This window comes from Lepus europaeus, chromosome 16, assembly GCF_033115175.1.
Source record: "Lepus europaeus isolate LE1 chromosome 16, mLepTim1.pri, whole genome shotgun sequence".
Taxonomy (NCBI): domain Eukaryota; kingdom Metazoa; phylum Chordata; class Mammalia; order Lagomorpha; family Leporidae; genus Lepus; species Lepus europaeus.
Genome location: NC_084842.1, coordinates 91,419,448 through 91,433,480, shown reverse-complemented (window position 1 = coordinate 91,433,480; position 14,033 = coordinate 91,419,448). Strand labels below are relative to the sequence as shown.

General features: G+C 64.8%; 1 protein-coding gene across 3 annotated transcripts in view; it reads right to left on the bottom strand.

Annotated features, from left to right (window-relative positions):
- Positions 1 to 14,033, bottom strand: part of GAK (cyclin G associated kinase) — a 54,592-nt gene that overhangs the window by 2,622 nt on the left and 37,937 nt on the right. For all 3 annotated transcript variants that reach the window (XM_062213450.1, XM_062213451.1, XM_062213452.1), the window contains 10 exons: positions 12,703 to 12,836; positions 10,433 to 10,627; positions 10,112 to 10,229; positions 9,270 to 9,349; positions 5,026 to 5,219; positions 4,423 to 4,569; positions 3,310 to 3,720; positions 2,938 to 3,108; positions 2,061 to 2,183; positions 1,151 to 1,258 (listed from right to left, as the gene is read on the bottom strand). In XM_062213450.1, coding sequence (XP_062069434.1) covers positions 1,151 to 1,258; positions 2,061 to 2,183; positions 2,938 to 3,108; positions 3,310 to 3,720; positions 4,423 to 4,569; positions 5,026 to 5,219; positions 9,270 to 9,349; positions 10,112 to 10,229; positions 10,433 to 10,627; positions 12,703 to 12,836 — 1,681 coding nt within the window. The remainder of the gene's footprint in view (positions 1 to 1,150; positions 1,259 to 2,060; positions 2,184 to 2,937; positions 3,109 to 3,309; positions 3,721 to 4,422; positions 4,570 to 5,025; positions 5,220 to 9,269; positions 9,350 to 10,111; positions 10,230 to 10,432; positions 10,628 to 12,702; positions 12,837 to 14,033) is intronic.

The following is a 14,033-nucleotide window of genomic DNA, read 5'->3' as shown; positions in this document are numbered from 1 at the left end:
AGCCAGGGGTCATCGCCCTCTCCCTGGTGGCACCGGCAGACCCCGTCCTGCCACTCCAGCTCCACCTGCTGCTTCGTTGGCTTCTGGGGCTGTGAAGCCCCCCCCCCCCCCGCCCTGGCAGTAACCTCCAGAGAACGCAAGCGCGTCCTGTACCTCACTGAGCCCCAGCCCTCTGCAGCCAGACTCCGAGCGAGGGCTTCACGTGGGCGCATCTGCCGTAGCCGTCCTGAGAAACAGCCAGCTCGCCTGTCCCCTCTGCCGCCCCGGCCAGCAGCGCCCGCCCTGGTCTCCTGCCGCTGCGGCCAGTCCCACCGCTCCTGCCCAGTCTGAGGCAGCTGGCGGCCCACGGCCTCCCTCTGCCTGCTCCGGGGTCCTCCGCGCGTGCCTGGCTGTGGCCTCGCTGCCCGGCCGGGCCCTGGGCAGCGCTGCCATTGCCGTGCAGCCTTCCTGCTGCGCCAGCCGCTGTGTCCCAGCTGCGGCCCCCAGCGCCCCGGCCGTGCAGAGCAGGGTGGATGCGTGCAGCTCAGCTGGGTCCTCCATCTCTCCTACCACTGTCAGCGCTGATTCCTCCTGGGGGCCGCCGGCCTGCTGTGGGCGGGCAGACACCACGCTCCATCCAGGGAGGACCCTGGTCCCCAGGAGGATGCAAGGCCTCAGACGCCGTCCCCGGGAGACTGCCCTCCCCACCCCCAGCCCACAGGAGGAGGTGGACAAGCTCCTGGTGTCCTCAGAGACCACGGCCTGGAAAAGCCAGACAACTGTCCCCACAGCGACCACAAACCAACAGAGGGGCTCCCGCAACAGCCTGGCCACAGCCCTCTGGGAACTCAAGATTCGGGTAGAGCAGAGAGCCGTGGAGGAGTCAGCTAGGGGACACACCCCCAGGGCCGAGGACATCGGGGCGCCAGGGACGCCTGTGGTCATGCCCACCCCGCCTGGGGCCCCGTGTGCTGTGCTGGGTCACAGGAACCCCCCTCAGGAGGGACCCGACCACATGATCCTTCCAGTCTTGTCAGAGTGGGCGCCAACCCCAGTCCCCTGGGGTCACTGCTCTGGGCTGTGGCGGGGAGGGTCTTGGAGGACAGACCTTGGCAATCCAGAGCAGCAGACAACAGGAAGCTGCCACCCACTCCACGCACGCTCCTGTTACCTTGGAGGCCGGAGCTGAGGTCGCCCAGGTCAGCAAATGGGTCCAGGTTCTGAGGTTTGGTCCGAGTGGCCTGGGGGCCAGGCTGACCCCCTGCAGAGAAGAGGGGGCCTGGGACGGGGACACAGGGCGTCAGGGCAGGCAGCACCTGAGGTCAAACCACTGTCCCCGTGCCCCTCAGGCCTCACTCTGAGCTCAGCCACGCAGCCCCAGTGGCCAAGGCGAGTGAGTGCCTGACAGCAATCACCCTGACCCCCTGACCGCTGCCGACGCCCCCCTGGAGTGGGGCGGCGTTAGCCACGTTCTAAGTGCAGGGCTGGATTCCCACACAGCCACCACCGCAGGTACCAGCCATCGAGTGCCACACGAGCCGCCTCACAGAGCGCTCGGCACTAACAGACCACGAGTCCTCCGTGGCAGGGGTGGGGATCTCCGGCTGCCAAGGGCATCTGGACATTGACCGCCTTGCTCACGGACAGAGCCACCAAGCAGAAAAGAGCTGCCCTGCAGGCCAAAGCCCACGGCGCCGGGGCCTCCTCCATCCTGCACCCACTGCCAACAACACGACCTGATTCTCACAAGAAAAACAATCGCCAAAAATAACTGCCAGCCCCACTGCACCGAGATGCAAATCGGCAGCACAGGCCTGCGCCTATCGGGCTGCCGAGGTATTTTTAGTTGCCGGCAGCGATGGTGGGAGCCGAGGGCGGGTTCTTGGGCAGGTACAGAGAGGTCTGGTTGTCCCCTCACAGCCTCCGTCTCTCGGCCGCCCTCAGAGCCATGGACACAAAACACACAAAGCCATGTCACAGGTGAGGCAGGACCTGCACGACGGACAGCGTGTCCACCGCGGGGACCCGCAGCACCTGGGGAGGGTGCGAGGCTGTGGCTGGTGCTGGGAGCGGGCTCCTACCTTCTGCAGCTGGTGCAGGGGCTGGCCCAGGCACGGAGGCCTCGGCCCAGGCATCCCAGCCCCCCAGCAGGTCCGGGTGGCTGGAGGAGCTGGTCATCTTGCCGGGCTCTGCTGGCAGATCCCCTGGGAAGAAGCACACACCTGACACCTGCAGCCCCACCCCTCCCCTGCCTGCGACGCAGCCGTCTGTGCTGGGGGCCGAGCCCGGGGACTGTACAGCAGGGCGGCGGCTGCCTCTGCCCAGCCTCTCTCCCTGCCAGGTCCTGTGTGACTCCGAGGGCCAGCAGGAGGAAAGGCTCCCAGGCCCTTGTCTGCACCTGCTCCCTCCTGAAACCCACCCATGTCCCAGGTGAGCTGGGCCCTGGCTCTGGCCCTGCGCCCATCTAGGGTCCAGTGAAGCCTTGCTCCACACTGCCCACTCACAAGCTGCCCTGCAGCACTTGGAGCCACCCCAGAGCCCACCACGGGACACACTGCTCCTGGCTCCTCCATGTCCCAGGACTGTGGCCTAGCCCCGTCCTCTCCTGTCCGCACTGGCCCATCACAGGGCCCGGCCACAAGCACATGGGCGTATTGTGATTCTCCCCAGCATCGGCTTCTAGGACCGCTCTGCCCCACAGCCCAGCCCTGCTCACAGCAGAGAAACGGGCTGAAGGGTGCATGGACGGGGTTATGGCGTGGACAGGGCCCTGGATACCTGCCCACCTGCCCAGGTTTGGGCACACTTGAGGACAAGGAAAATGCTTCCAGGACCCTGGAGAGGCACAAGGGTGGGGGTGGGGAGGCCTTGCAAGGCATCCAGAGCATTAAGTCACACAGTCCACGTAGCGCTGAGCCCATGTCCCACTGGCTGACAGCCTGGCCACGGGACACTCACCCAGGTGCAGGAAGTCGGTGCTGCAGGATGGGGGCGGGGCGCTGTGGGTGGAGGGGAAAAGGGGTGACGTGGCCATGGGATCTGAAGCCAGGAACTCGCCGAAAAGGTCAGGCTTGGAGTGGGGCTGGGAGCAGGCATCAGACGCTGGCAGCAACGGGTCGAAGGGGTCGGCTGTGGAGACAGGCAGGGGTAGGCAGAGCACCTCGCGCCCCAGCACCTGCCCGACACCCAGCCAGGGGCTCCAGGCCCACTGCCCCTGCCTCTCCCACCAGAGGCCAGCTCTGCAGGCCACAGCAGGCCACAGCCAGTGTCAGACAGCAGTGCCCATGCGCCCAGGGGTGCTCCCTGCCCCATCTCTGAGACCGTGCGTACCAGCGGTGGGGGGACCCCCCTGCGGGGTGCTCCGTGCGCTGAGGGGAGGGGCCGGGCTGGCCAGGAGCAGGGGTGCCTCGCTGCCAAGCAGGTCACCAGGGGGCCCTTCTGTGATGGCCTCCGGGAGCCCAAGGAGGCCGCTGAGCAGCTCGGCGTTGCTGGAGGAGACCCCACAGGCCTGTGAGGGGGCAGCAGGCCCCGGGCCCCTCTCAGAGTGCAGCCCCAGCAGGTCCACAGCGTCCTCTCGCGGGGGCCCCTGCGGTTCGCCCACAGCGACTGCTTCCTCCTCGGGGGGCCCAGGGTCCCTGCTGGCGCCGGGGAAGGGCGGCTCCTCCTCGGTGGACGCCTCGCTGTCATCCTCGTCTGTGCCCGGGGCGGCCTCCGCCACGCCCAGCGCTGGCTCTCCCTCCTCTGGGAAGAGAATAGCGGGCCTGGATCTGCAGACCCACACTCAGCACAGGGGCCTCAGCCCCAGCCTGGGGGCCCTCGTTACCACAAGGGGACCCCACAGCGCCTTGCTGGGCCAGGCCGTGGGCTGGAGAGGGCGCCCTGGCCCTGGGGCGTCTGCCAGGGAGGGTCTATGGTGAGAGGTCAAGGCAAGTATCCCCAGTATTCTGGGGCCGTGAGGGCTGGGGGCAGAGTAGGGGTGGGAACTCCCATCTGGGGAGGTAAGCCCACTCTGCTAGGACCCCTCCAAGCCCCCGCCCCCCTGGACGACCAGAGCCACAGCATGGGTGTGGATACTTGGGGGGCTGGCACGTGGCACAGTGGGTGAAGCCGTGCCTGCAGTGCCGGCATCCCGTGGGGACACTGGATTGAGTCCCGGCTGCTCCACTTCCTTCCAGCTCCCTGCTGTGGAAGATGGCCCAAGTGCTTGGGCCCGTGGGAGACCTGGAAGAAGCTCCTGGCTCTTGACTTTGGCCCGGCCCAGCCCTGACTGTTACAGCCATCTGGGGAGTGAACCAGCGATGGGAGATTCTTGTCTTTCCTTCTCTCTGTAACTCTTTCAAAATAAATAACTCCTCAAAACAAAATAAAATAAAAATTGGGACTCCTCTTAGTGAGCCATCAGAAGAGGGTGGCTGCACACCAGGGGACGCAGGTGGGGCCTACCCTGCCAGTCCAGCGTGTGCAGGAAGTGATTGGCATCCGTGCTGCTGCTCTGAGGTGAGTCTGACTCCGTGGGCTCAGCTTCCGGAGACTCCACGTCAGCCTCGTACCGAGCGGTGGAGCCGGGCTGCCGGGGGAGCTCAGGCTTCCCTGGGGGCAGAGGGGTCAGTCCCCGCTCAGCCAGCATCCTCGGCTGGCACAGGGTCTGCTGTTCTCTGCAGAGTGTGCGCCACGGACAGAGCAGGGGAGCAGTGCGCTTGGCTGTGCCGGGGCCCTGTGCCCCAGGTGGCGCTGGAAACCATTCTGTGCCCAGAACGTGACCCGAGGTCAGGGGAGGGCTCAGACCCTGGCGGCAGATCCCCCCTGCAGGTTGCAGGCCCCAGGGCCGTGATGTGCTCCAGGGAGCCAGGCCTGCGGTGGCTGGGAGGGTTCTGCCTGAGGGAGGGTGGCCAGGCCTGCAGGGTGGGGACCACCTCACTGGGGGCCTCCCTGCCCTGCTACCCGCTCCCTCGATGTGACGCAGAAACCCAGCAGCGCTGAAACCTGCAGCCCACACAGCGGCACCAGCCCCTCTCCAGAGCCACGGCCATCAGCTCAGGGCCTCACCAAACATGCTCAGTGTCTCCTGCTGCTCCTCCCGGCTGGAGAAGAGGACCTTGGGGGTCAGCCCCCTGGTGCGCGCACTCTCCCAGGGCAGGGCCTCCCGGCTCGGCCGGTCTCTGGGCTCCACCTCCACGTCCAGACTCACTTGGAATAAGTCTGGGTATTTCTCCTGAATGTCGCACGCATCCAAGTCATACCTGCAGTGACCGAGGGGACAGCAGTCAGGGGGGCCCACGGAGCACGCATCCCAGCAGTCACCGGGAAATGTGTGCCCGGCTGGCTCACGGCCGTGGGAGCAGCACCCTGGACTTGGAGAACAACGGGCTGCAGCACCATGGGTCAAGGACTGTTCAGGGGAGCCCTCTGGCCTCAGGACTCGGCTACAGGCTGTGGCCGTGACGTTGGTCAGAACAGACACCTTGGGACCTTACGTGCATTTTCCCATGAAAACGATGGTGTCAGCTGGCAGAGTGGGAACAGGATTGGAGGCTCCTGGGGGGGCTGGCAGCAGCAGCCCTGGCTGGAGCCTGGCCTAGGTTGGCAGTGAGGCAGCCCGGGAGGCCACTGCACGAACGTCCCAAGCCAAGGCTCAGCACCTCTACCAGGACTGCACAGACCACACAGCCCATGCCGGCAGCCCCATGCTCTCTGCGCGTCACACTCAAGTTTCACAAAAACAAACCAAACCTTACCTCTAAGAAGGGCAGCTAGACCTCGGGAGGCCACGTGCTCCAGGGGCCCACTGCCCACTGGTGGTCAGGCCAGGGCCAATAGTGTGGGGACCCTGCCCTGCCCCCCCCCCAGCTCTCTCACCTCTGAACGTGGGGAGGGAACAGGACAGAAAAGTGTGGGTAGCATGAAGGCATGCCCCTGGAGGCCTGTGCCCTGCGCACGGCCAGGCAGGCCAGGCGAACATGCAGAGGCAAGCCCCACTGGGATGGCCCCAGGCTGCAGCCCATCACAGTGGGCAGTGAGGGAACAATGGGTGGCCCCTGCACGCAGGGGGACCCCCTGGGCCACAGCATATGCAGGGCTCGCCCGAGGGCTGTGTCTGCTCCTGCCTCCGGGCGGGCGGGTGCCGCCATGCGGCAGAGGCTGGTACCCTGGCAGCTTCCTTTCTGCCAGGCCACTGCACACATCAGGGCCCTCACCAGGACTGTGCACACGTCCGCGGCAGGGCACCCCTGTCTCAGACACCAACCACAGAGGCAGACGGGTCGGGATGCCGGCACCCCTGTCCGCTACCCGGCCTTATTTCTGGTCCAGCACACGCACGTCTCCTGGAAACACTCCCAGCAGCTGTGGTACAGGTGCTGCCCACACTGTCAGCCCCCCGACGGCCAGGATGGGGAGTGGGCTCTCGCCACACACACTCAGGGACCAGGGGCTCAGTCAAGTCTTCCGCGCGTCTTCCATGGCAGCCTCTCTCCAACCTGCAAACCCCACTTCTGCCCGACACACACGCCCACTGCTGCCTCGGCCTGCTCACTGTCCTGACACCTGTCCCTCACTCGCGAGGCCTCCCCAGGGCCGACTCCCGTGTGCTGCTCCTCACCTGAACCCCACTTCTAGGTCAGGGCTCCCAGGAAGGACGTGGATATGGGGAGGACTCCACCCCGGTAACACGGCGCCAAGCCTGGATCTTGGCAGCCAGCGCCGTTTGGGGTCTTCATGGCTCCACTCCCGAGATGCCATTTCCGACAGCGTCCTCACCAGGCCCTGCGCACAGCGCTACACCGGCTCCCAGGCGTCAGAAGCACTGCCATCTTCCAGACACAACCGCAGACGTGGTCTGGCTTTGTCCAAGTTTTCATGTCAACACAGGACACCCCTCTCCCTCACCATGTTGAGGGCCTCGGCACAGCGGCCACACAGGCCTGTGACCCCTGGGGCTGGCTCTCGGTGCCAGCCTGCTCGCCCATCTTCTCAGAGAACCACAAGGGTGCTCTGGGTCTGCCCTGGCCCGCAGTGTGCTGCTTCCCACTGCGGTCAGCTCTCCCGATCCCCGCCAGGTGAGCTCAGGTCACTGCCAACCTCCGCATCTCAGCTGTGATGACCACGCACGTGGCTCACCCACGATGTAGCCACTGATTCCACCCAAACCCACCCCCGCACCGACGCCATGCTACAGGTGCCTGCTGGGCGTGCAGCACTCAGGTTGCGGAGGGCGAGCCCGCGAGCGGGCCTGGCCCTTGGTCTGCCAGCCGAGGAACAGCCCTTGGCACTGCTTCCAGGCACCGCTCTGTGGCAGCAACTCCAGGACCTCAGCTCTCTCCGCCAGCTCACGCTGCATCCTGGCTGCCTCGCTGACTCCCACAGCAGCAGCATCAAGGCTGCCTTCGTTTCTTTTTCTTTTCTTTTTTTCTTTTTTCTTTTTTTTTGGTCAGGCAGAGTTAGACAGTGAGAGAGAGAGAGAGAGAGAGAGAGAAAGGTCTTCCTTCCATTGGTTCACCCCCCAAATGGCTGCTACGGCTGGCGCGGCGTGCCGATCTGAAGCCAGAAGCCAGGTGCTTCCTCCTGGTCTCCCATGCGGGTGCAGGGCCCAACCACTTGGGCCGTGCTCCACTGCCTTCCTGAGCCACAGCAGAGAGCTGGACTGGAAGAGGAGCAACCGGGACAGTATTCAGCGCCCCAACCGGGACTAGAACCCAGGGTGCCAGTGCCGCAGGCGGAGTTTTAGCCAAGTGAGCTGCTGCACCGGCTGAGGCTGCCTTCGTTTCTGACCCAGCCCCACGGTCTCCCCACTGGGCGCCGAGTGTTCCCGTGGCCGCATGCGGGACCACGGACAGACTGCCCATCCTGTTCATCAGCTCTCTGGCCACAGTCATGACTGAACCCCAACCCTGTCCTGCTGGCTGGTGCACATTTTTACAGCAAACAGGGCTTCAACGCACAGCACGTGGCGACCGTGGCGACCGTGGCTCCCCGTCCCCGATGCTCCTAGAGCCGGCTGGCCTCTCAGGCCTCCTCCTCTGCCTGCAGGCCACACGCTGGCCTCCGGGTCCTCCTCCCCCGGCTGCAGTGTTTCCCGACACGCAGCCTCTCGTGTGCCTGAATGCATGTCCGCTGCCCACCCTTGCTCAAGGTCCCTCTTCCGTGCCCTGTCCCTCTGCAGCTCCTCTGGCTCCCAGCTCGTTATCAGCAATGCTCCACAGAGGTCTCCTTTGTGTTAAAAATGCCCTGCACAACTTCTGATTCTGCAGTCCCGACGTTTTTCCTCGGCTTAGGAAATGTGAGGCAGAATTTTGCAAGCATTATTTCTGCTGCATCGTCTTTGGAGCACTCTGAACGGCGTGGTCCCCCTCGCAATTCGCAGCTGCAACCCAGACTCGCCGCCTGCCCAGGCTGCCTCTGCTCTCGAACACGTCTACTCCCGGCTCTGGCACAGACACTGGCCTCCTCCTCATCGTCTTGGGCTGTGTGAAGGGACAGGCTCCTCTGGCCATATGGTGGCCAGGGCAGGCCAGTGCATGGAGATGGCACAGCCGAGCTCAGGACTTGCCCTGGTTTGGAGCCCACCTCATCTAACCCCAGGTACCCCTAAAGGGCTAGCCTCTAACCCTCTTAACCCCTTTCCGGGGTGTCTGAGCCAACACGAGCCTTCGAACCGTGCCGGTCACAGCAATGCCGTCCACACCACAGACGCCAGCATCTTGGCCTTTAGTCTAAACTTTCAGCACCCACCCGTGTCTGAAACCCCACACGAGCCCTCGGTGTTACTTTCCAAGAGAGGAAAAACAGACGGCGCTGGTGTGAGAAAGACAGAACACGGGGAACGCAGGGAACGGACGGCGCTGGTGAGGGAAAGACAGAACACGGGGAACGCAGGGAACGGACGGCGCTGGTGTGGGAAACACAGAACACGGGGAACGCAGGGAACGGACGGCGCGGGCCCCGCAGCACAGGGGCCGAGCCACTGCTCGTGACGCTGGCGCAGCCGCAGACGGGGACCGGGTCCTAGCTGCTGCTCCTCATCCAGCTCCCCAGGAACATAGCACAGAAGGCAGCAGGGACGGCCCGGAGACGCGCTCGCTGTCACTCTGCCTTTCAGGCGGACGCTAAGGCAGCAGCGCTCACTGTACCAGGCTTTCGCCACAGCCAGGTGCAGCCCCACGTCACTGAGGCACAGGGGACTCAGCAACAGCGCACGAGGGCTGCGGCAGGCTCAGATCCAGCCCGGCACCTCCCGCACGCACGCACCCAGCTCGCCCCGTGCCTCCCCGCAGCACAGCCCGACACCCACGTACTTGGCAAACTTCACGGTGGTTGCATTCCGAGGCACAAAGCCAGTGTGGAACTGGATCTGGAACATCTTCATGGACGCCATCTGCAGAGAGAGGACACAGGGGCTCCTGGCCGAGGGGAGCGGCAGCCGCAGACAGAGAGCGAGCAAGCGCGCGCACACGGGGGTTCCTGGCCGAGGGGAGCGGTGGCTACAGAGAGAGAGCGAGAGCGAGCAAGCGAGCGCACACGCACACGGGGGCTCCTTGGCCAAGGGGAGTGGGGGCCGCAGAGAGAGGACACGGGGATTCCGGCCGCAGAGAGAGAGAGAGAGAGAGAGACAGAGCGCACGCGCACACGGGGGCTCCTTGGCCAAGGGGAGTGGGGGCCGCAGAGAGAGGACACAGGGATTCCGGCTGCAGAGAGAGAGAGAAAGAGAGAGCGAGCGAGCGAGCACATGCACACGGGGGTTCCTGGCCGAGGGGAGCGGCGGCTGCAGAGGACACGGGCTCCTGGCCGAGGGGAACGGGGGCCGCAGAGAGAGAAAGAGAGCGAGCGAGCGAGTGAGCACACACGGGGCTTCCTCGGCCGAGGGGAGCAGCGGCCGGAGAGAGAGAGCGAGCAAGCACGGGGGCTCCTCGGCCAAGGCGGGCTGGCGCCTGCAGGGTCACAGCACGCGGCTGTGTGGGCTGAGGTGGAGGGTGCGCTGGGCGGACCACAGCAGGTGCTGAAGAGAAGCCGCGGGCTCACTCAGCCGCCCGATGCAGAACTCTCCAGAACCCCAGGGACAGCAAGCAGTGGAGTGGGCAGCGCCGAGCGGGCAGCGTGGGCAGCCGCACTGGCGGGAGTGGAGGCCGCTGGCACCCACCTTGGCCTGCAGCCGTCCTCCCAGGGTGGACCTGGCGTGGTAGATGACGATGAGCACGTCGCCCTGCACAGTGATGCCCAGGGGAATGACCGCTTTCCCATCCTCAATTCTAAAATCCCTGGAACAGAAGCGGAGAACCAACCACTCACAGCGGCAGCGTCTCAACCTCCATTCCACACGGCCCTCCCACCCGTGGACTGTTCCCACGAAGGGTGCACCTGACGACTGCGTGGACACCCCCCGTGCCTGCACTCAGGGTCACATGCCTGCCCAGACACGCCCACGATCCTCCTCAGAGAGCACGTGAGGGGCAGTACTCACTTCATCTTGTCGTACTCCTGGGACGTGGTGGCCACGCGCTCGTCTCCCACGTACACCTCGCAGAAGGGCCTGCAGCCGTTCCTCTGCTTGCTGAACAGCGGCACGGGCGTCATGGCCACGGCCCGCACCAGCACCGGCTTGCTGTGGGGTGTGACGGGCTCCTCTGCCACCATGTCACACACATACTCGATGTACCTGCGGGCACACGTGGGCCCGTCACCCACCGGCCTGACCTCTTCCTCACAGATCTGGCTTCCCTGGGGACTTGCTGACGCCCTGGGTGACTCAGTACCTGTGTCCCTGGCTCCTAGTTCTATTCCACTGTGGCCTGAGAACACGCTTTGTACATACAGTGTTGACATTTTCAGTGTGAGGCCGGTTTAATGGCCCCAAAAGTGGCCCTGTGGTCGGTCAGGTGGCTGGTGGTGCGGTGAAGTCTACACCCCTGCTGCCTTCTGTCCATTGAGCCACAGCGGACAGCCGAGAGGGGAGCCCAGGCTCACGCTGCAGCCACGAGCTTATGGCGCCACCGTCTGGTTCCACCAGGTGTTGCTTTTTAAATGTTTATTTGAAAGGCAAAACAAGACAGAGCTCTTCCATTCACTGGTTCACTCCCCCAGTGCCTGCAACAGCTGGGGCTGGACCAGGCCAGAGCCAGGACCAGGAGCCACTTCGCCCGCTGCCCTTAACGTCTGCCCCAGTGCTCTCAGGATTCGCTCGCTGCATTCGGAGTCTGTCTAACGCCAACAGAGCCACTGAGTCTCCACTCACGGGGCTCCTGACCTGCCCATGCCCGCTCTGGGGGACTGGGCAGGCGCACTCACCCCAACAGCACACGGGGAGGGCTGCAGACCTGCCCTGAGGCCTCCATGCCCCAGGACGTGAGCAAGAAGCCAGGACAGAATGCTGCCAGCACAGCACGGATCCTGCCGGCCAAGCCTGACAGCGCGGCGCAGCCACAGGACCCCGACCCACCAAGACTGAGAACAGATGGCGAGTGCGTAGCAACTGCTCCCTGGCGTTTTACCTTTAACTCGTCTGCCTCACCTCTGGGACAACACATAGCCAGGTCTCGCCTTCCTATGCGAGCAGACCACGGCCACCATGTCTGCTCTGGAGACCGACGCAGCTGGCTGGGAACGCCATCGTGCCACCGACCTGCCCGGCCCGGCCCCTTTCAGCCTTTCCTGACGTCCAGTGCTTGCTGTCTCCTGATCTCTCCCCCAAGGCCCTGCCTGGGACCGCGGACCGGCCGTGCCAGGGCTCGGCTCTGTGCTGGGCGTGAACCCGCACCACCTCCTCCCGGTCCTCGTGACGTCCGCTCGGCTTCCTGGGCTTGTGGTTCATCTGGGAAGCCTTCCGGCCATTATTTCTTCTGCTCCATCTCGTGCATCTCCTGGCTGCAGCTGCGCGTGTGGCCGCTGGAGGCAGCTCTCACTGGATCCCGGCGAGGGGTGCGTCGCTGCACTGCACGCCCCTGGCTCGCTCCCTAGCAGTGCCCGACTGTCCCAGGAGCCCCGCGAAGGCGCTCCTCATGCGTGAGCACGCCTTCACGTCAAACACCTCCACTGGATTCTAGCTCCCAGTCCTGCCCAGGGGCCCTGACCTCACACTGTGCGGACAGCGCCCTCTGTGGAAGCTGCACTCAGTGCCTTCAGCAGGACGCCGCCGCGCCCGCCTGCTGCAGCCCCAGGCAGCACACTCAGCCCGCACTGCAGCGCCTGGCCGTGTCTGCCCCTGGGGCCTGGGCAGCGGGAGGCCGCGCCAGCTGTCAGGGTGGGAGTGATACCACGTGTCCCTGCGGGAAGGAGCCAGGCCGCTGTGGGAGACCCTCCGGGCAGACACGACTTGGGGTGGCTGTGGAACGTGGGGAGCACCGCCTGTTAACCCAGCCTGACACAGGACCCACTGGGAAGACGCGCTCCCTGTGGCACACACCCCTGCCTCCAGCAGCTGTGGACAGATCCAAGGTGATCTGTGCACACAGGGTCCATGGCACAGCCTCACACAGCATCTCCCAGGCCACGTGGGCTCTGTGGGACAGACAGCAGCCACGCCGAGCTCAAATGCTTGCTGGAAAACTTCAGGCCTAGGAGCTAGCCGGGCAGCTGCCCACCTGAGGCTGGCCACCCCAGCCGACTGCCACGTGTAGCCCACTCCTGCCGGGCCCCTCCAGGCTCCAGTCTACAGCTGAGTCGGCACTGCTGTGGCGCAGACTCGGCCTGCAGAGGGCAGCAGCTCAGGCCACGGCGCTGGGGGCCACACGCTACCTTTTGTGGGATGGCCAGATGCCCGGGGGACAGCGCTTCATGCTGAACATGTACACGGCGGCCTCCGCGGTGCTGAAGAGGCGGCAGAAGCACAGGAAAGCGCAGACGACCACGGCGGACGCAGCTCTCCCGTCCTGGTGGACAGACAGGCGGTGGGCGCGGGCTCAGCATGCCCCCTGCAGACTTCCTCACCAGCCACGTGGGGCTCCCACGGGCCAAGCCCACAGAGAACGCGACCTCAGCAAGGAGCACAGCCCACCAGCCCCCACTGGCTCCGCTGCACCACAGCCACCAGCCACACGCTGGAAGCTGGGGCCCAGCCACTGTGGCCACATGGAGTGGAGCCGGGGAGTCCTGGAGGAAGGCACTTCCTGGGGCCCAGCCACTGTGGCCACACGGAGTGGAGCCGGGGAGTCCTGGAGGAAGGCTCTTCCTGGGGCCCAGCCACTGTGGCCACACGGAGTGGAGCCGGGGAGTCCTGGAGGAAGGCTCTTCCTGGGGCCCAGCCACTGTGGCCACACGGAGTGGAGCCGGGGAGTCCTGGAGGAAGGCACTTCCTGGGGGCCCAGCCACTGTGGCCACACGGAGTGGAGCCGGGGAGTCCTGGAGGAAGGCACTTCCTGGGGCCCAGCCACTGTGGCCACACGGAGTGGAGCCGGGGAGTCCTGGAGGAAGGCTCTTCCTGGGGCCCAGCCACTGTGGCCACACGGAGTGGAGCCGGGGAGTCCTGGAGGAAGGCACTTCCTGGGGGCCCAGCCACTGTGGCCACACGGAGTGGAGCCGGGGAGTCCTGGAGGAAGGCTCTTCCTGGGGGACTGAGTCAGCTCTCACAAGAGAGTGGTTTTGAGGGGCCACCAGGCCCCAGCCCTTGCCACGCAGTCCTTCCTCCTGCGTGTGTGCGTGCGCGTGTATGTGTGTGTGCACGTGTATGCGTGTGTGTGCACGTGTATGCGTGTGTGTATGCACGTATGTGTGTGTTTGTGTGCACGCATGTATGTGTGTGCGCGCGTGTATGTATGTATGTATGTGTGCGCGTGTATGTGTGCATGTGTGTATGTATGTGTGTGCGTGTGTATGTGTGTGTACGTGTGTGCGCGCGTGTGTGTATGTGTGTGTATGTATGTGTGCGCGCGTGTATGTGTATGTATGTGTGTATGTGTGTATGTATGTGTGTGCGCATGTATGTATGTACGTGTGTGCGCGCGTGTATGTGTATGTATGTGTATATGTATGTGTGTATGTATGTGTGCGCATGTATGTATGTATGTGTGTGTGCGCGTGTATGTACGTGTGTATGTGTGTGTGTGCGCGCGTGCACAAGGCTGCTTCAG